The sequence below is a fragment of the Triturus cristatus genome, chromosome 4_1 (genome assembly GCF_964204655.1).
Source record: "Triturus cristatus chromosome 4_1, aTriCri1.1, whole genome shotgun sequence".
Taxonomy (NCBI): domain Eukaryota; kingdom Metazoa; phylum Chordata; class Amphibia; order Caudata; family Salamandridae; genus Triturus; species Triturus cristatus.
In genome coordinates this window covers 1020383707-1020403727 of record NC_140585.1, presented here as the reverse complement: position 1 = coordinate 1020403727, position 20021 = coordinate 1020383707, and the positions used below count along the sequence as shown (strand labels likewise).

General features: G+C 43.9%; 1 protein-coding gene across 1 annotated transcript in view; it reads right to left on the bottom strand.

The window, feature by feature from the left end:
• LOC146855997 (ADP-ribosylation factor-like protein 8B-A) overlaps positions 1 to 20021 on the bottom strand; it is a 200788-nt gene that overhangs the window by 132147 nt on the left and 48620 nt on the right. Inside the window, exons 2-3 of the mRNA XM_085653963.1 lie at positions 12490 to 12570; positions 3231 to 3304 (exon numbers count right to left, since the gene is read on the bottom strand). Of these exons, the coding sequence (XP_085510089.1) occupies positions 3231 to 3304; positions 12490 to 12570 (155 nt within the window). The remainder of the gene's footprint in view (positions 1 to 3230; positions 3305 to 12489; positions 12571 to 20021) is intronic.

Genomic DNA, 20021 nt, shown 5'->3' with positions numbered 1-20021 from the left:
TAAATTCAGAGACTGGAATAGACTTTGGAGATGAGGGGCGGGCAACAGGGCACAGAAGTTATATGTGAGAAGCAGGGGCTGAATGTGCGGCAGAAGCCAGGGGGTTGTGGAAAGAAGTAGGAGCGGCAGAGCTGGAGTAGCTGAAGCTGGGAAGGCGAGCCGAGGATGTCCAAATGAGACCCCGAGGGGAGAAACGCTACTTCCGCCGGCGGGGCCGGCCCGTATCATCAGTGGGGCAGCAGGAAGGAAGCAGCCCGCGAGGCACAGCGCGCCCGGCTCGGCAGAGTCTAGAAGTCGGGCGGAGCGCTGGAACCTCGGAGTCGGCCTGCCTGCCACCGCTCTGCAGCTGCCTCTGCGCCTGGGCGACGTCCCGGCCCCGCGGCTCCCCCTCACAGCCCGCACCGCCGCTGCTCGTGCCCGTTGCTGCCCTCCATGATTTCACCCAACGCAAAGTGTCTGCGGCATCGCTCCCAGCAACATCCTAAAGAAACATCACATGGTTACCGGGCGCCAATCATGGGGTCGCTAGGGGGCCGTTGCTAAGGCTTTGTTTCGTCTGAACATGCCCTGGCCCAGGCTGGGCTGGGAAAGTTTGTATCTCTCGGCGGCTTCACTCTGTCGCTCTCCCCGCCTCGCTCTCAGCCCAAGCCGGGGTAGGAGTGAAGGAACTGCTGTTAGGGCAGCCCAGCCGGGGCAGAAGGGAGGGAAGAGCCGTGGCTAAGGCCGCAGAGCTGCCAGGAATACAGCGGCGCTGTGTCGGCATCTCGCAGCCGGAGGGCCGGCCGCGCTCTACGAGGAACACAGGCATTCTACACCTGAGCGTTTCCCAAAATCAACACGTAAGGCGCATATTTATTTAGGGGTGTTATATTGCTCACATACGTCGCACAAAGCACTTCCACCAGAAGTTTTTCACTAATGAAGGTTCAAGTTTAACAAGCACACCACCGCCTTTCTCCGAGGCGAAGCAGAAATGCCTCGGAGAAAGGCAGCGGCGGTTCCGGATTCGGGGGCGTGTTTTTCTGTTCTCTCCTCTTGCCATTGGCTGGAGGAGAGAATTAGAAAAGTTGCAAAAAACACGCCCCCGAATCCGAAAAGGACGGGGCCTGTTCGGAGTGACGAACCTCTTCTCCAATGGCTGGCTAGCATTCAAGAGGCCAGCCAATGGAGAAGAGGGGAGAAGAGGGGCGGGTTCAAGCCCCTCTTCTCCAAGTCATTATCTCTCGCGAGCGAGACTGCGCAAGCGCAGCCTTCGCTAGCCGAGACCTAAAAAGGGAAGATGCAAGGAATGCTTACATCCTCCAGAACACTGTGGTCTAAATAAGTACTTTGGATAAAGTTGCATGTGCTCCATAAAGGCTGAAGGGAGAATGGGCACTAGAAGCCCACCAAGAAGCATTCACAAAAACCAGGCCATTAAATTGAGGAGTGTCAATTAGTGATTGTAAAATGTGTTGCTTTTTCTGGTGAATCAACAGCTTTGGATTGGAAGGCAGAGATGTTTACCACTAATGGCTTTGGCTATAGAAGACGAGGGCTGAAAATAACTTTATGAGTAGGGCCCAATGTGCCCAGGAGTGAAAAAACGAAAATGGGTGAAAATCACAGAACCATGCAAAATAAATCCACAGAAAAAGGTTTTTATTTTGCAACATGTTTCATAGAACGTATTCACAAGGTTATGAATTATGATAAATATTCCAGTCATCTGTACAGTTCTTACAAATTATAGAAAAGAAACCAGACATCTTCTGTAACTCTCATTAAGAAGACCTACCAACATAATTTGAGACCTGTGCTAGGCAGATGGAGATCTCTTTGCCTTCAGCTCAGCTTCCATCACTGCGGCTCCGATGAAGAAAACTGAAACTTTGTTAAGAGGTCTCTTGTTTAGTGCACCAGCTCAAACATTTTTGTATTTCCCCCAAAAAAATCCATAAGCAAGACTTTGTGACCGAAAAATTAAAAAGAAATATCCCGGACATCCTTTCTTGTTCTAGACAGCCAGACTGTCCTTTGCTGTACCAAACAGGAAAAAAGATCATCCACCTTATATAGTGTGAACAGTCTGAGGGACCATCGGTTAAAGGTGCCTGTCTGGTGAGCTAGCATATTTTCTGCAGTCTGAAATATTGTACTTCCCTAAACTCTAAATAGAGAAGGGGAACGGCTAGTGTGGCGGACGTGACATTCGAAACGCTTTTGACATAGTGATCCTCAAATTCAGAGTTCATGCTGACACAACAGAGGATGATCATTGTTGTCACAAGCCAGCATAAGATCCAGAAAAACAACAATAAAACACAGACATAACGTTGAGTCTAAATTATCCCAAAACAGTCACCACCATTACAGACTCCATTCCAGTTCAAAGGTTGAAGCCAGCTTCAAAGTGGGAAAGTTACACTTTTATTTTCATGCAGCTGACTAACACCTTTTCCCAATAATTTAGAAGGTGAGAATAAGCGTAGGAGTGATACTTTGCTGTATTTCACATCTCTGTTCCTTCGTAACTTAAGAAGCTTTTGTGGATCGTTCTCAGTCACAATCAGTTAAAGATGACGTTTAATCAAATTGGTTGGCAAATATTATGGAGAGCTGCACACGAAACAAGCAGTGGAAATTTATGAAGTTCGGGAGAAATTTGATAGTAGTATAATTTGTAAATTAACCAAAGACGGTGATGCTTGGTGGCTGGTCATGGTGCGTCCCAGTTTCAGCAAGTCAATCAGGGATCAACTTAAATTAAATTCCTCTTGTGCCTTAATTTTAACAAAGTTCCTTTAGGACTATGAAGGCCTCTTAGGCTATGGCGGAGAAATTAAACAGATCATTCTAGAAGTAGTAACAGGAATCAAGGAAATACATTTAATAATGAGCTACAAGGTTATTAAAGTTATGAGGAATGATGACAGGAGAGCCACAGGGGCCAAAGAAAGCATGACATAAAAGATAATCCAACATGCATGAATAATGAAAATGGAGGGATACTTAGTTATAAGTCTGGATGTGCACTTTGCCTACACAAAAGCATATATTTCAGCAGCACTATAAGATATTAAAGCGGACAACGCACAAAATACGAGACGCTGTGCACAACTTGTGAATTCTAGACAAGAGTATTTAATTTGTTTTACTAGCAGTACTATAGAAGATACAACACAATGTAGCACAAGAAGAACTTACATTGGAAAATAGGAAGCAACCTAAATAAACAAATGACGACTTACACAACTGCGTTGACGCCTCGACAGTAACGCTCCCACATGCTTCTAAACCGTGGCTGCCCTCCAATGTCCCATACCTAAATATGAACAAGACATTTTCAGTGAAAGGCAATCTACATTTCACTTGAATCAGCAATAAGGGCATTTCCTCAATTGGCAGAACCATTCTTTTGTACACGGATCAAATGGCCAACTATCACAATGAGATAATTTCCCTTACAATGCCAGATATGAGGTGGCAAGAGGTCAGAGGGCCCTACTCCAGGTCATATGAAGGGAAAGTTTTCAATAGCCCTTTTATATTTAAGCTTCTGAACAATTTTGCACCCAGATTCAAACAATCTCCATTCATCCCAGTCTGTGACTAGAGGGATCTCACAAAGTAGGCTCTTCATTTCCAATAATACACGCCAACTCTCAAGTCTAAAGTAGACAGAAAGAAAAGGCTAATCTACTGCATAACGAACAAGGCCAATTTTTTTAAAACAGCATTCTTCTCACAAGTCAAAATTCAAGCCACTAAAGGTAGTAATTACAAGAAGGTCAATGCAGAAGTCCTTCAGGTCTGCTAGTTAATAGTGTGATTTAATAGAGGTTATAAACAGTAGTACTGGAGGGCTAAGTCCTAAGTGGAAATCAAGGTTATCACCCTATTTGGAATGATAAAATTGACATGGAGCAAAAGCACCATGAAAGACGAGTTAGGGGCTGAAAGCTCTCAGAATGGATGTTACTGTGAGTGGTTAAAATCAATTTAACATCTTACCCTTTTTTGCACGATCAAATTAAACCACTTGCTACAGTACTTCCAATATTCATCAGCAGCAATGAAATAGCAGAGGTAGTAGTACAACTATTGCTTTGATTTTTAAAATTTAGTGCAACACAGAGGAGTACTCAAACTAACCAGAGATGGATATGGCAGCTACGATGCGACTGCACATGGTGCAGTCGCAGACTCCCATTTCCCTAGGGGAGCTTGTGCGACAGTCGGAAACCGGACGCAGCACAAGCTCCCGTAGATAAATGGGAGTCACTGTAAATCCCTGCACTGTGTGTCCAGCACCGTGGTGCAGGGATTTACAGGGGGGACCGTAGGTGACCCCTGGGCCCCCAACCGGAGGCCACAGTAGAAAGGGGCCCAGCTAGGGGCCCCCAAAGTCGCTTTCTGACAGGTTTTCCATGTTGGAAAGCCCAACATGGAAAGCCTGTTGGAAACCGACATCATAATCCCTCAAGGAAACGCAGTCCATAAGGGATTATGTTTCGGTTTCCAACTGACCTGGAATGACTTGCTGGTTTGAATTCCGACCACCGCAATCATAATACGGCGGTCGTTAGTCAAACCAAGGATGTCATCGGAAAGCCTATGACCCGAGGTCGGAGGCTTTCCGACCAACATCCTAATTAGGCCCATAGTGTGGAAAACGGGTTTCAGAAAACATTTAGCATTTGCACATCACCAAGTAAAGTATACAGACTTGTTTTGATCTTATTAAAATAGTTGTTTCAATCTCACTTCAGAATTTCAATTTTAAAGATTTTTTTTGTACCTACTGAAATCGATTTTAAATTATATGTACAGTTCATTTACAAGCAATTTAAAATGCAGAGTGTCTAACACAATTGTCAGACAGTTCACCTAACAAAGTCCTGTAACTTTGTTGCCAGAGAAAAAAAAAACTTAAACACCAATCACCAGGCTAAAATAAGCAGCATTTGTTAAGTGGCATAAGTTGGCATTTGACCTCTGTCCTTGAACACACAACAAATTTGACAAGATAAAAAAAACATGATTTGAAGGAATCTTTATAGCTCATTCACTTGCTGAATGATTAGAATGCCTGTTCTTTGCCAGCTTAAGCTCTCTCGCCATACCGGGCCAGTAGGCCCTATAAATAGCACGCCCTGATAAAATCTGACTCACCATAATGAGTGGGCGAGTAGATTTCCCGAGGCCTGATGCCCGACACTTTTTGGGACTGCGTCATCAAACACGTGTGGTGTGTTTAAGGCGCTGCACCAGCCCTCATTTCTCTTGCTGATGCTGCTTGTGGGTACAACTTTAGTTTCTCAGCTACTAACCCCTAAGCCTACCCAAATCCCATCCACAGGAAAAAAAAGGGTGAAAGCAACATTTTGTGTGCTCATTATCATTAAAAACAATCTACTTCATTGTCTTCACAGATTTACCTATTTCTAGGTATCTTAACACCTCTGTTACGGTTTATTCCATTTATTAGAAGTCATTTTTTTTAGCAAAGCCCTTTAATTGTAGAACCTCGCTTCTTTTAAAAAACTAGGGCTACTATTTTGCATGCTTCACATGAATACGCAAGATATGCCACAAAAGTACATTCAGAGAAATATATTTTTTTTAGTTTGGAGGAGGGAGTATTTACCAGGAAACACAAAATCTGAAATCAGAGTAGTACATTCTTGCTGTGTTGGTGGCACACAATGCTACTGAGAGCGTCAAATGCATCATTGCCTTTGCCCCACTGGGCAGCTGCAGATTTAGCAGATATTTAATCTTTCCTAAAAATAGGTAATGGTTTTTATCAAGTGTTCTTATCTATTTCCATTATATATAACTAATGTCCTAACCTGAGCTTATAATATTAGTTTAACAATAGGCACTTCTTTTTGCGTCTGTAACCTTAGGGCTCAAATGCACGAGCAATAAAATATGTTTAGCCAAGGGATAGCACCACTGCTTAAGGCTTGTGAGGTTTGTGTGAGGAGCTTTTCATTTTCTCATCCTGATTTCTAAGTATCTTAGACTCATTAATTTGATTGGGCGATGGAAATCTATTCTAAAAGGGAAGGTTAGAAAAATCAAAGAAGGTGGATAAGTGGAAAGGGTGGGAATGTGCCCATGCTTGCTGCAGTCAATCAGTGTAACCTGAGGTAATGGTTACGCTCCACCACTTCTAGAGTGCACTACCTCCAGACGGTGGCAGGGGAACGGGTGATTCATTGGTCTATGCCACTTTGTGTTAGTTCATGCACTGCTTCTGTCCATTTAGAAATGTTCAAAAACAATCCCTGTTGGCTAGGGGCTCTTTGGTTCTCCAAGGCCGTAGACCCCTGGAAGACACTGTCATGAGGCAGAATAGCACAGACGAAAAAGGGATCTGCCCTCAGACATTTAATATTTCCAACCCATTTTGGCACCATGTGAAAACTGGTTACTCACTTCCACACAGCAAGACCTCTTGACTGTCATACAGTAAACAAAAAAGCTGCTTCAATAGTCACATATTGTACAATTGATCCAACATTCCTCCACAGTGCCAGAATATGACTGAAGAACAGTGGTACCTTTTGAAGACCCCAGACGCTGAAGGATGGACTGCTGAAAAGAACATTATGGGAGTTCCCACAGTGAGAGAATAGTGTTGTAGTTGAAAGGCAGGGCTCTTCATACGACACATTGAAATTATTCAGGTAGGAGAATACAAGTTATTTATTTCATGTTAGAGCATAAGCTACAGAAACAGCAGGTAGGTTGGAATAATTGATGTTAAAAGCAGTAAACAGAGAATAAAATTATGTTACAGGCCACAAATGTGGGAGGCTTCATCTCAATGAGGAAACATACAGGAATAGATGGCTCTGTTGTAAAACCTTTTGTAAGCAAGCAGTACTGCAATCTCTGATTTAGAATAGAGTGGGCAGTGGCCCACGTCGAGGAATAATGTCACTAACATGTTAAGGTGAACTCCAAAGTCACTCAATTTAACAGAGCTCAATTCAGTACCCTTGTAGCTATGGCAAAGAGCAGAAAGGCTCAACTTAGGGTAGTGTGTAAAGTAGTCGTGGAGTACCAAAGCAGTAATAGATTTAACACACATAACAATAGAAATCCCAAACCAAATCAGAAAAAGAGAAACATGAGTTCTTATGTGAAAATAACTCCAAAAATCACTAAGAACCAATGGGCGTCTATGGTTGCAGTAGATCAGGACATAGATACATTTTGAACCTGACCACGATGGATCCAGAGGTCTGATACACCAAGATAGATGCCCTGGCCAGGAATTTTACCTTCTGCAGTCTGCAAAATGGAAATCAAAATCCCTCAGTAGGGCAAGGCAGGAAGCTGTATTCCGGAAGGCCTCACTGAAGGCATTGAGTGAGATCCCACTGAAGCCGTTGGTTTTGGCGGGAAAAGATGAGCGGTAAAAGTTCAAATCTCACACCTAGAGAAGTCATCGTGTCAGCCTTATACTTTGGGTACCTTTGCCCAAGCACTTTGGGATTTTGTCTCTTTTTTTTAGCTCCACTGCTATGCAGACGACATGTGCGCCTACTCACAGATGTGGCCAGGGAAATGAGCAGACCCCTCCTCTACGGTCACTCAAAAAACTGGTTCCGAGAGTAACTTCCCTCCAACTGAGTTTGGTACCAACCTGACTGAGGGCACAAAGAGCGGTCTTCTCCAGGCCTCATCTTGAATGGGTAGGGCCCTCTACAAGTTAATGAACTTCCTGGGCCCTCACTACTGGTCTTCCTGAATGGGGAAAAACAACATCTCTCCACACCGAGACCATTGTTCTTGCTCTGGGACGAAAAAAAATTTGGGGGGACGAGCCAGTGTTTGGCCTCATTAAGGCCAAACACTGGCTGGGCCACTGTTGGAGAGTTAATGCAAATTAGACCCCCAAGGGCTTGAGGAAGGGATAAGATAACTTTTTTAAAGTTGCTTTTTCTAAATATTTATTAGGTTACCTAACTTAATTATTGAATTGAAATTTTTCTTATTATGAAACATAGTCACTGAATAGCTTTTATAGTAATTTCCTGTCAAAAGTTACAGATGAAAGTTTATAATCTTTATGTTCATATTTTCTAGGATTCATCTTCAGCCCTGCCAGTGGAAATTGCTTTGGGAGCCTAGTCATTGGTGTAACATGACTATTTTAAGTTTGCACATGCTCCACTTTAAATATCAGGCATTCTACCTCGTGGGCGACAAGGTGTACTTAGGGCAGACTTATCTATATCTAAAGGCATTGTTTGCCACCTGATAAAAAGGTTATTTTGACACTCTGTATAGCAGGTTTTAGGCTAGTGCAGGTAGGCTACATAGGGTAGGCCTGAAGTCATGTTTTCTCTGTCATTGCAATGAATGATATAATTATTCTTAGTCCCCAATGTGGGAAAGAGACGTAATTCAAGAGGCGCCACAAAGGGCAACGTCGGGTGGTTTACTCCTGTTTGCCGAGAGGCCAAAAGGGAACTAATCAAGGCGGTTAAATCTAAGGACAGAGCCTTGATTAGTGCTGCGAGGGGTAACCAAAGGAGAATTATAAAGGAGGCTAAAATTGCGTGGGAGGACCAGTTTTGACACGATCTAAAAGCCGCTAGCATAAGGAAGGACTCCAAGGGTTTCTGGGACTTACTAAGAGCAAGGGACAAGCCTGTGGACTCCTTAATTACATGCAATATAACAGAGGATGCATGGTTTGACCACTTTTCCCTGCTTTACTCTGTGGCCCTGAGTGCGGGGACATGTCAGACAGAATGCTTTTCTGTAGAACCCTGTGAACTTACTGAGGAGCATATGTTCACAGTTAAGGAAGTGGTGGGGGCAATTACATGTCTTGTCCCCAATAAAGCGGCAGGCCCGGATGGTTTGCCAGGGGACTTATTACGTATCAACCCAGTAGAGTGGGGGAAACTTATTGCTGCCCTACTGAATGCTAGTTTCAGTGTGGCAACTTTTCCAGGCTCATGGAAGGGTGCCGAAGTTGTTCCCATTTTTAAAAAAGGGAGTCGGGTCGACCCCGCTAATTATCGCCCCATAAGTCTTTTAGACTCCTCACAGAAAGTGGCAGGCAAAGTGATCTTAGGTAGGATACTACAATGGATGGAGGAAAAAAGCATTCTCTCTGATTTCCAGGCTTGTTTTAGATCAGGTATGGGGACGATAGAGCAATCTTTTCGGCTTTTGATGCTCTATTGGAAAGTGGTTGTACTGGGCAAAGGCAGTCTGTATCTCGCTTTTATAGATTTGCGGACTGCCTTTGACCTGGTCCCGCGTAACCAACTTTGGGGTGTGCTGAATGATTTGGGCATTCCCCCGTACCTTCTAAGCCTATTGATAAAGTTGCATGCCGGCAACTTTGCCCAGATCAGGTGGGGTAATCAGGGCCAAAAAACAAATCGAATACCTGTAAATAGAGGAGTACGCCAGGGGTGTGTTCTAGCCCCCACTCTGTTTTCCTTGTATGTAAATGGAGTGGTGGAATTTTTATCGGCAGTTCCATCAGATGCACCATCCCTGGCCTGCAGAAAAATACCTACTCTTCTATTTGCAGATGATACCCTCCTGATCTCCAAGACCCCTGTAGGCCTGCAGAGCCTGTTATCTAGGTTCAAATCCTTTTGCGATGCAAGGGGGCTAGTTATCAATACTGGGAAAACTAAGTATTTAGTTCTCAATCCCCCGAAAAAGACAGTCAAACCACCAATTTTAGATGCTGTTCCTCTAGAGAGGGTTACTGAGTTCGACTATCTTGGCATCCGCCTCTGTGACTCGATGAGTTGGGAATGTCATTTACAAAAGATGTTGTTGACTCATAAAAGGGTCTTGGGTGTCCTTCTCAAGGAACAACGTGCCTCAACCCTAAAACCTATTGTAACAATTCTTGACATCTACAGGGCAAGGGGCGTTAATGCAGTTTTATATGGGGCAGAACTTTGGGGGACATATAAGGCGGACCAGCTAACTCGCTCGGAAAATAAGTTTCTGAAAGATTTAATGGGACTTCCTTATAGTACCCCAACCCTCCCACTGCTTTTGGATATGGGGTTAAGTTCAATTGGTGATCAGGCTCGACTCCGCCCTCTCCTTCTATGGGCAAGAATCTGGAGAGTCCCAGAGTTGTCTTGCTTTGCGGAAGGCCTAACTGATGTGTTGGAGTCACCGGGCTGGTCTAAGATACAATGGTTGAGGGAAGTCAAGCGTCTTCTCTTCAACATGGGCCTTGGTAATGCCTGGGTTAATAGAACTGCCCCCCCTAAACCTGTGCTAAAGAAATTATATTGGAATTGGGTAGCCGATAGCAGATCTGGTAACTCCAATTTGTGCAGGACCTCCCTGGACTTCCTACTAGTAAAAGATATGCCCCTTTGCGAACCCTACTTGGACATCATTATAAAGCGCAGTGATAGAGCATTGTACTTTCAATTCAGGATAGGCCTACTTCCTGTAGGGGAACTTACCTCTAGGTGGAAGGCCTCGGCTCAAACCATCCCTATGTGCCCATTTTGTGAGCATAAGATAGAGTCAATCCCATACTTGTTTTTTGAATGTCCGGCCTATGCTCTCCCCCGCAGTAGGTGGTTAAAACCACTATGCAGAGAACTTGGGACAAGGCATTTTAAGGAGGCCTTACGTGTTCTAAAAAATGATCCCCGCCCACTATTTGCTTGTGGTATAGCTAAGTTCCTGGGTTGGGCCTGGCGCATTAGATCATCTAGGCGTTCCTATCTTGTTTAATTTGTTCTTAAATGATTTTATCTAATTTATTGGGGTCATTTGTAATATGAATTGCTTGTTAATGTACTGGCTCCTTTTATTCTCTTATTGTTCTGTACTAACTGTACTGCTTTTAAAGATATTGTTTATATCGAAACAAAGCCTATGATGATGATGACAATTAGTGCTTCAGTCTACTGCAGTCCAGTGACATTCATGCCATGGGTGTTTTTCTCTACCATATACAATGGCCTCAAAGGACAGTTAAATATGCCAATTAGGGATCAGCAAATGTAGACATGTTTAAAAGGGAGAATACAGGCACCTTACCCCGGCTAACCAGGGGTAAAATGCTCAGAGTTCTAAATCCAATAAAGCACATCTAGTGACCACGGGGGGCAAACCACACAAAAGATGATGATTTCCAACACACAGTATGCCTTTTATCACTTAAATTGGCCTTGCTAAGTTCCTTGACTCTGGACGATCCACCTGACAATGCCATTTTTGATGGAGATTAGGGACTGGGAATTTTGAAGACCGTGGGTGTAACAGCGTTAGTGACTAGGTGCACTTAAGTTGCATATGCTGTGTTCTTTTTAATCTATTTGGGGCTAGAGATAAATTGTCATACCACTGCCTATCAGTCTCAAATAGCAAGAGTCTAGAAGAAGTATGTCACACGGGTGAGTAACCTGTACTTTTTCTGCCTCCTTTACTCAACTGGGTGACTGCTCTTCCTTGTGTTAGAACAAGCCGCCACCATACTACTAAGAAGTGTGATGGACTATTTTCATTCTTAATCTCATTCATTCTCTCTCTGAAGTATGACTACATACTATATAAGTGTGGGTTCAGAGTGGGGGAAAATAACTCTAATAGGCAGACAATACTTATTCTTTTATGAGCAACGCATTTCAAATCAAACTGAGACACCAACAAGTTGAAGTTAACCCTTCCGTAACTGTACTGTGTGGATTTTGGACAGATATGTTCATGCTGTTTGACCCTCTATAGAATACAGCATAATGGTGGAAATGAGGACTAATGCAGCCCTGTTCTCATTTTCTGACCGCAGACTGCTAATTTCCTTGCAGCCCATGCACGACAAGCAGGAGGTGTACAGTTATGCAGGACCTGGTTGTAACCTTCTTACAACTGCATGTATAGATATGTGTGTTAATGGACAGCCTATGTAGGGTTTAAAATGTATCATAAATATAATTTCACTTGAAGTAGAACTGTCAAAGTTATACATTACACGCACATAAAGGCAAAGCCATCTAAGCATATAGGCCCTCAGGTGCACAACAATTTAAAAACACAAATGTACCACCACAGTTGCATTACTAAAAGTATAAGTGTAATGCCTATGAAAGGTCTTCACTTTCACTTCCTTCTGGTTCAGCTTCTCTGCTTAAGTTATGCACCCAAATAATCACTGACATTTAGGCATCAACGCGAGCCCTGACAGTACAAACATCCCTGTTAATCTAGCAATTTTAAGAATACAGCACAGTGCACACACTGTTTTGCACAGCTTTGACGGAAACTGGTGCCACCTTATTCATATTTATTTACTCAAGAGTCCATCCAGCTCTTCAATGTCTTTTGGGTGTGGCCAAAAACTGGGGAGAAAACTAAAGAGATACATATACCATTATAGCAGAGTGTTTAATGTGCACTGGTAACACAATTGATGCTCAAGCCAAAACAAGTTTAACTTGTTCATAAATATATAAAGTATTGTTATGAAATGCAAAGTAATCTTACCTTTATTGTAACATTTCCTTTTGTTATTTTTCTCATATTAAAGCCAACAGTTGGAATCATGTCTTCGGTGAACTGTCCAGACTACAATTAAAATAAAAGAAACAAGCCATCACCATACCAGAAAGAATATTCACTAAAATCTTAACAAGTGAATGTTCCCAGAATAATCTTATTAAAAACAAAATTCAAAAAAGGAGATGAATCAGAACTAAATCCATATCTATCTAATAAAGACAATGTGCTTTAATCACAGCGCTCTGCTCAAGAGAGCTAAAACATGGGCTGCGATCAACAGACTGGCATCCGAGTGAATTTGACCCTTCCTTCACAATCAAGTCCAGCAAAAATGAATTGGATTGTTGGTATTATCCATGTGGCTTTCAAAAGGGGGTCCGCTCTCCCACATTTGCTTCTATATCCACCTACATGCTCCCCTTGCAACGTTCTTACTCATTAACAGGTGTACTCTAAAATGTATGCCAACAACATCCAGAATTACTTTAGTTTGTAGAAAAGATTTAAAGTTACCACGTGCATAGACCACATTTACCACTGGATGAACGAGCGTTTCGAATCAATACCAAGTGTTGTGCAGGGAGGGCATCCATGAAGCACTCCATTTTAACTCCCCTGCAAACGTAGGTCGTTGGAATCATCTTCGACTCATCTACTGCATTGATTTGTAGGCTGCGTATGAGGTTTCAGGGTGTCAACTTTCAATTTGCACTCTTAATAAAAATTTTCAATTCTTCCAGACGGATTATTCAACATAGCCAATATGTGTGCCTCAGTAGTAGTGCATTGAGACTACAGTAAAGTGATTTATATCAACCTTGTACAAAATCCCATAACCATGCTAATAAGATAACTGAATCTGGTGGCGAGAATGTGCTTGCACTTATGCATAACTGATCACATGAAGCCTGCTTTGAACAGGATTCTTTGCAATATACATAAGCTTATTGGAGCACAAGCTCCAGTCAGCATCAGAATATGGCACAATATATATATCACAGTCAGGAATGTATGATTGGCATCCTCCTTCTGGTCTAACAATAATCCTTCAAAAGACTGAATCCTAGAGATGGATGTGTGTGGACCAAGACTTTAAACTCTGGAAAACTAGTGGCTGTCAGCACTGCTCTGTATCAAAATATATTCAGCTTAGAAATCTTGTAAAATCCAGTTGCTTACCAAAGCTTTTGATTAGGCAACGACCTCAAAAGGAAGGGACTAAAGAATGCTGGATACAACACCGGCTTCTACATTACTGGACTCCACACTTTAATCACTGTCCCCATCTCAATTTTTTTCTATCCAAGCACTTTGAACTGGCAAATCCTAAATAAATACATAAAATGTGTGATGAAGAAAGAGGAATATAGGTCCCAACTAGTTTGAACTTTCTACAACCCATATTACTTCACATCAACGGTCCAAAAAATACATCAAATGAGAATATAGATTAAAAACGCAAGAAGAAACTCACCCTGGTCAAGCTCCAGTACCGCTACTGGCCCATCCCTTTACTTATTACTGTGTTTGTTCCTCTGCTTCGAAAACCATTAACTTAGCACAACCTATACTTTTGAACTGAGCAAATGGCGGGTGAGCACTTACAGCCATTGTTTCCCAACATCAGCATGTTTCAATACTCACTTTTGCAAAAGTGAGCAGATAGAGTCACAAGGGGGTGAAATGAGGTTGAGGGATTCCCACTGCTCCCCTGTATATATGTATATGTGATATTTCCATAGACATAAGCAGGATGCACAAGGGCAGTAGCTCAAGAAGTCTCAGAACCATCAGGTGTGGAACATGTTCTTGCTACCGAAACATCATTGTCATAGCCTGAATATTCCAGGGTAGCCATGGGGCAGAAAAATCCTTTGATGCAACTGTATCCTGGATAACCTCTCTGAAAGGAATTCCCTATATAGGTAGAAGGAAGGATTTTAGTTTGTTGATATAGTCTTAGACACCTGCAGGTGTCTAAGACTAGATGATGTGAGCTCGCCTTCAGAAGCAAGTTTGAGGTTTAGAAATATGGGTATCCCTACCTTTGAAGAGGTCTTTGAAATGGCATGACCACTGTGCATGCCCAAAGGGCTGACGTAAGGCCAAAAGATAGGCTGGTGAATGAAAATGTCCTGACCTCACCATAAATAGGAGGTTAACACAAGGAAGAAAACCTCTGCAAGTCCAAGGAAACCATTTCATCTTTAGAGTCAAAGTCCTACAGGACCTGGATCAGCATCATTGATTTGAATTTAGATTTCCTCGAGAAAGGCATTTAACACTGTGATGTCTAAGATCGGCCTCAGTACCCTCTTCGTCTTGGGTCCCAGCCCGATTCCACTCTTAGCAAGCAACATCCGTACCTCCCTGGAGAAAATATCGGCATGATCCACCATTGTTTGGATAAAACCTGGGGGATTGCAGGGAGGAAAAGTTAGGAAAGATAGAGGGTTAACAAACAGAACATTCTTAAGTATTCACTGGTCTGAAGTAATCATGCGCCTGCCAGAAAAGCAATAGGGAATCCTTCCACCTAATGTCCTCAGATTGCAACCCGACAAGGATCTAAAAACAGCTTGGTGGTGGCAGCAGGTAAAAGAGAGAAGGTGGACTGCTGCTTTTGCTGATGGCTTTGTCCTCAAACATTACTCTGCCCATGGAGGCATAAAAGGGCTTAGTTGGCTGCATGACGGGCAGTGAGGGCAGCATCTGGTGGTAACCAAGATCCCTCGAGTATTCTCAAACTTTCAGATGCTGCTGGTGGAATTGGTGGGCCTGTGAAAAAGTGGCCCCTGTGAAAGTGCCATAGCCCTGTTTTCTTTGAACCAAACAGCCTGGCTTCATCAAAGGGCTCATCCATTAGAGACGCCTGGTATTCCCTGGAAAACTGAGTGGCACGGGCATCCAAAGGTGGGACCAGTTCACAACTCAGTTACCTGCATCCCAAGCAATACAATATGTAGTATCCAGGACGGTATCAAAATATTCTTTACAACTACTTTGAAGTCTTGCAAAGCCTGTATTATAGAGTTCTGGAAAGTCTCAAGCAGGGTGGGCAAAATCACTCGCCATGTCCCAAGCGGCATGGAGATAGCAACTCAAGGATCACGGTACCAAGCCTACTCGCTAGCTTGGGGGCGCATGGTGTTGGTCTGGGCCAAGGCGGAGAGTATTGCATTACATAAAGAAGACACGTTAGGATTTCGTAAAATCCCTATAGCAGCCAACTGGGATGCCATTCTGCACGATTTACAAAGTAAGTTGCAATCCGACACAGATTTGCCAGATACCGTAAACACCACAGAGTGGAGGACGGAGAAGACACACCAATTGTATGCATAGATGAGGGGGTATTGCTGAGTTCAGGGCGGGGTGTGCACCTCTCACCACTGATATAGTATCCAACGCCAGAAGCTCTGAAACTGTAAGCTATATTCACACCTATTACGCTCTGGGTCAAGGGTCACACTAGTTAGGCTCAGCTTCTCCTGTTATCACTACTTTGTCCTGTTCGTTATTTCCTGCCTCCCACTGCTAAAACATTGAACTGGGACTAATGCTCTACTAATAACACATGGGGGTGACCCTAAGCATGGCAACTACCACCGATTGCTACACATCACTGGCCAAGGCGCATACGGTGCGCCCAGTCCACTGGCTACAGTTAATGTACTCATCACTGGGTATGTGGACCTCATTCTGTTTATTTTATGAATACATATTGCATAACCAGGACTGTAACTATCAATGCACACTTGAAGCTTGCAATGTAGCTGTTTGACCATGTTACCGAAAAGAAAAAAAATAATCAGGGTGTCAAGCCTAGCCAAAGTGTGTGCTTAGCCATATTGTCAGTTTGCTTAGTCTCATTGTCCAGTGGCGTAGTGGTAAGTGCATTTGAATTAATTTTACTTGCACGTGATTGAACTATAAGGCTTTCTGGATTTGGATGCTTTGTCAAGAAGATTGAATCACTTGGTGCAGTATTAGGTCACCAAGAAATGAGGTGACTCACTGGGGCCGCCAGAGCAAGATCTGGACCAGATGGCCATGAGGTACTCAGTCAGGGCTTCACCAAATGGCAACAAGGGCTTTAAAGTCCAAACACCAAGCTGCAACATCTTGATTTAAAGATTAGCCTAGGTTTCCAATGTAAATCCAACACCTCTCGGGCTCTGCATTCCACCAACGCAAACGACGCACTTTCTTAATTTTGGGCCTCTATGGGTGAATTTAACTCTGTTTCTGGTGAACTGTCTAAGACACTGCCATTTTACAAGTCAGCTGTAAACCAGCATCAGAATAATGATCTGGCAGCAAGTTGCCCAGTTCCTCATCGTTGTCCTCATTATGAGAAACAAGCTCAAGTCTTTGAAGAGCATTGAGTCAGAGCCAAAGAGGGCCTCCATCATCCTGAAAGGAAAGTGGACAGGAGAGTCACCCTCAACCTAAGATTGTCTCATGGTAATCATGTAGCACATTATGTGTTGCGCCCTAGCTGTCGTCAGCTCCACATTAGATAATTGAGGGGGAAGTGGAATCCAGAACCAGTGCTTCTGGTCCCAGGACGGATACTGAAATGTAAGGAAATTGAGGCAAGAGGATGGAGGCGCGGATCTTCAACTGAGGCATAGCCGAATAATGAAAGTTACAACAGCATGGCAACACAGTGGAGAGCCACCGCTTGCCCTTCGAACACCTTGGTAGTGTCCCTCTCTGGCAATGCTTCAGCATTCAGGTGTCCAGATATTAAGGAACTGAAGTAGTCCACTAATGATGAGCCACCACTTAGGGCCATAAAGTTCTTCACGGTCTGTTGGAAGGTAGTCCCTGATTTCATGGTCACCCCCACTTTTTGCCTGGTGTCAGTATGTTTTGACTGTGGTTTGCTGGGATCCTGCTAACCAGGACCCCAGCATCTGTGCTCTCTCTCCCAAAATGGCTTTGGTAAGTACTTTTGTAACTTCACAACTGGCTCCTGGTGTACCCTTATAAGTCCTCATTATATGGTGCTAAGGTGCCCAGGGAATAGGTACACCGGGGGTCCCCCATGGGCTGCAGCATATATTGTGCCATCAATAGGAGGCCATTGCAGCCTATGTGGGGTGGTGCCTAGGTTTCCTCGTTAGTATTTTCATGTGTATTGTTGACATTGCCAGCTAGGAGATATACCAATGTGCTAGTGAATGTGTTGTGTAATAAACATACTTATTTTTCATATACATTGTGTGGTTCTTTCTCAGCTAATCTACACTATTGACTAAATGTGGAAAAAACAAACTGCTTTACACTCCTTTAGGTGTGCACCATATACCAAGTCAGCTTCCTTTACTGTCATAACAGACAAACTTGAATTCAAGTAGATACAACCTAAGTGATGGTCTTCATGAACTAATGGGATAAATATGAGAATCCCTGTGACGTGCCTACAGGCTGAAAAGGCTGCATTAATCTATGCCTGCGCAGGAATATTCTAGCCATTACTAGGATGGTTTGGCATGTTTATGTCTGCGGATGGAAACCCCAAGAGGATTGCATCTGTGTCCATCCAAACTGAAGCTACATGATTAGTGAGATGCAAGTAAAACTATCATCAGTTTCCCTCAACTGTGCCAAAATATGTTAATGCAGGGTGAACAGATGAGGGAAGAGGATGGGCGAGACAGAAAAATTCCCAAAAGACACCCCCAATTATCAAATAGTTTTCTCTAATTAATTTTCTCTCAACAGAGGACGACAAATTGATCAAATTGCTGGATCATTCTAACTGGGGTGCACTCATTGGTCAGTGTCAAATGGTTGGTTTGAACACTGGTTAAGGAATACAATTCTCTTTCCGCTTGTCACTACGTTTGCTGAATACAACAGAAATTACACTTGGGTCATCAAGCTAGTAAGTGCAGCTTCCAGGTTAAAATAGGACCTACATTTCTAGCCGCCCCAATGCCCCCCTCAACGCCTCTACTTCTTATCTATAGGCCAGATACCAAACTTATATTTACAGCCTGAGCAAATGCTTTCAACAAAATAGCCACATTGTGATTAAGGACATTTATTCAATTAATGTTTCTTTTTAGGTAAAACAGAGCTTAACTTCAGGTGGCAGGTAATTTGGCACCACCCATTGTGATTGCCATTTTTATAAGCCAGACATATGTGTTAACTTTTTTATTTATTAGAAAGAGAAATCAGAGCACATCGCTGTGAGAAAGCCCCAATTACCTGATCCCCAGCCTGCCAGCCTGCCCAGGGTACTTCAGCGCCCAGAGATCAACGCGCCAGAAGGCACAGATGAGCTTTTTCCATGCCCGGAGGCGCATATACCATCGCGGGGCTCCCATTGCGCACAAGCCCCAATAACCTCCTCCCCAGCCTGCCCGGGGGAATTCAGCGCCCAGAGATCAACGTGCCAGGAGGCGCAGACGAGCTTTCCCTGCGCCCAGAGGCACATACAACATCGCAGGGCTCCCCATTGCGCGGAAGCCCCAATTACCTCATCCCCAGCCTGCCTGGGGGACTTCAGCGCCCAGAGATCAATGCCCCAGGAGGTGCAGATGAGCTTTTACCGCACCTGGAGGCGCATATAACATTGTGGGGCTCCTGCTGTGCGGGACGCGCCCGTGCCGTGCCCGGGCAAAGCCCAGGCCACGGGCGGCCCGTCCACGTCTGTCGGACCCCGGAGGAGGCCGGGCTGGGCTCCCCCCCTCTCACGTTTGGTATAAGCTTCAAGATGGTTAAAAAAAAAAGAACGTCACTAGTTTGGGGGGAAAGAAAGCGGCGCAAACACCGACAGAAGAGGTAAATTTCACTTGTCTGGATAGCTTTTTAGCAAAGGCTTCTTCCGCGATTGCCTTAGAAATTGACCGAGCGGAGAAGAGACTATCATTGGGTGGGGAAAGTGTATTAAATAAACATATACCATCTAGTTTGACTGGTGAGACCGGTGAGAGTCAGGTACTTACCTTGCTGGGGACAAACACAAGTGTGACGAGCCCTTCTTACCCACCTCTCCCCACTGCAAGCACTTATACACCACCATTAGAGGCACTAATTTCAAGGGATGTGGTACTGGTGCAAAAGAGAAAAGGGGGCCCCTCCAAAAACCCTTCAATAAGTATTTCAAAGAGACCACAAAAAATTCAAATCGTATCAGAAAGTGTAGCAGGTGGTAACATGGAAAAAACGAAATGAGAGATAGTTGCCCCATGTATGGCCCGTATACGGTTGTGCTTCTGGAAAAATTCAAGGAACTTTTAGCTCCTACAACAGGGCGCTTAGAATTAATTGAAAAAGCAATAAAGGAATTACCAACATTAAGATGTATGCCATTGGGAGAGGGTGAGACTATGGAAAACGGCCAAGGGCAGTCGCAAGATCATGCAGAAGGAGCTAGTAGTATAAGAATTCATGAAGCAACCCACCAAACCCATAGCGTGCCCTTAGTAACCCGAGCACCTACTTGGGGCAACATTGCTCGTGTCCCTCCCCCGCCCCCCCCCCCCTCCCAAGCCCCA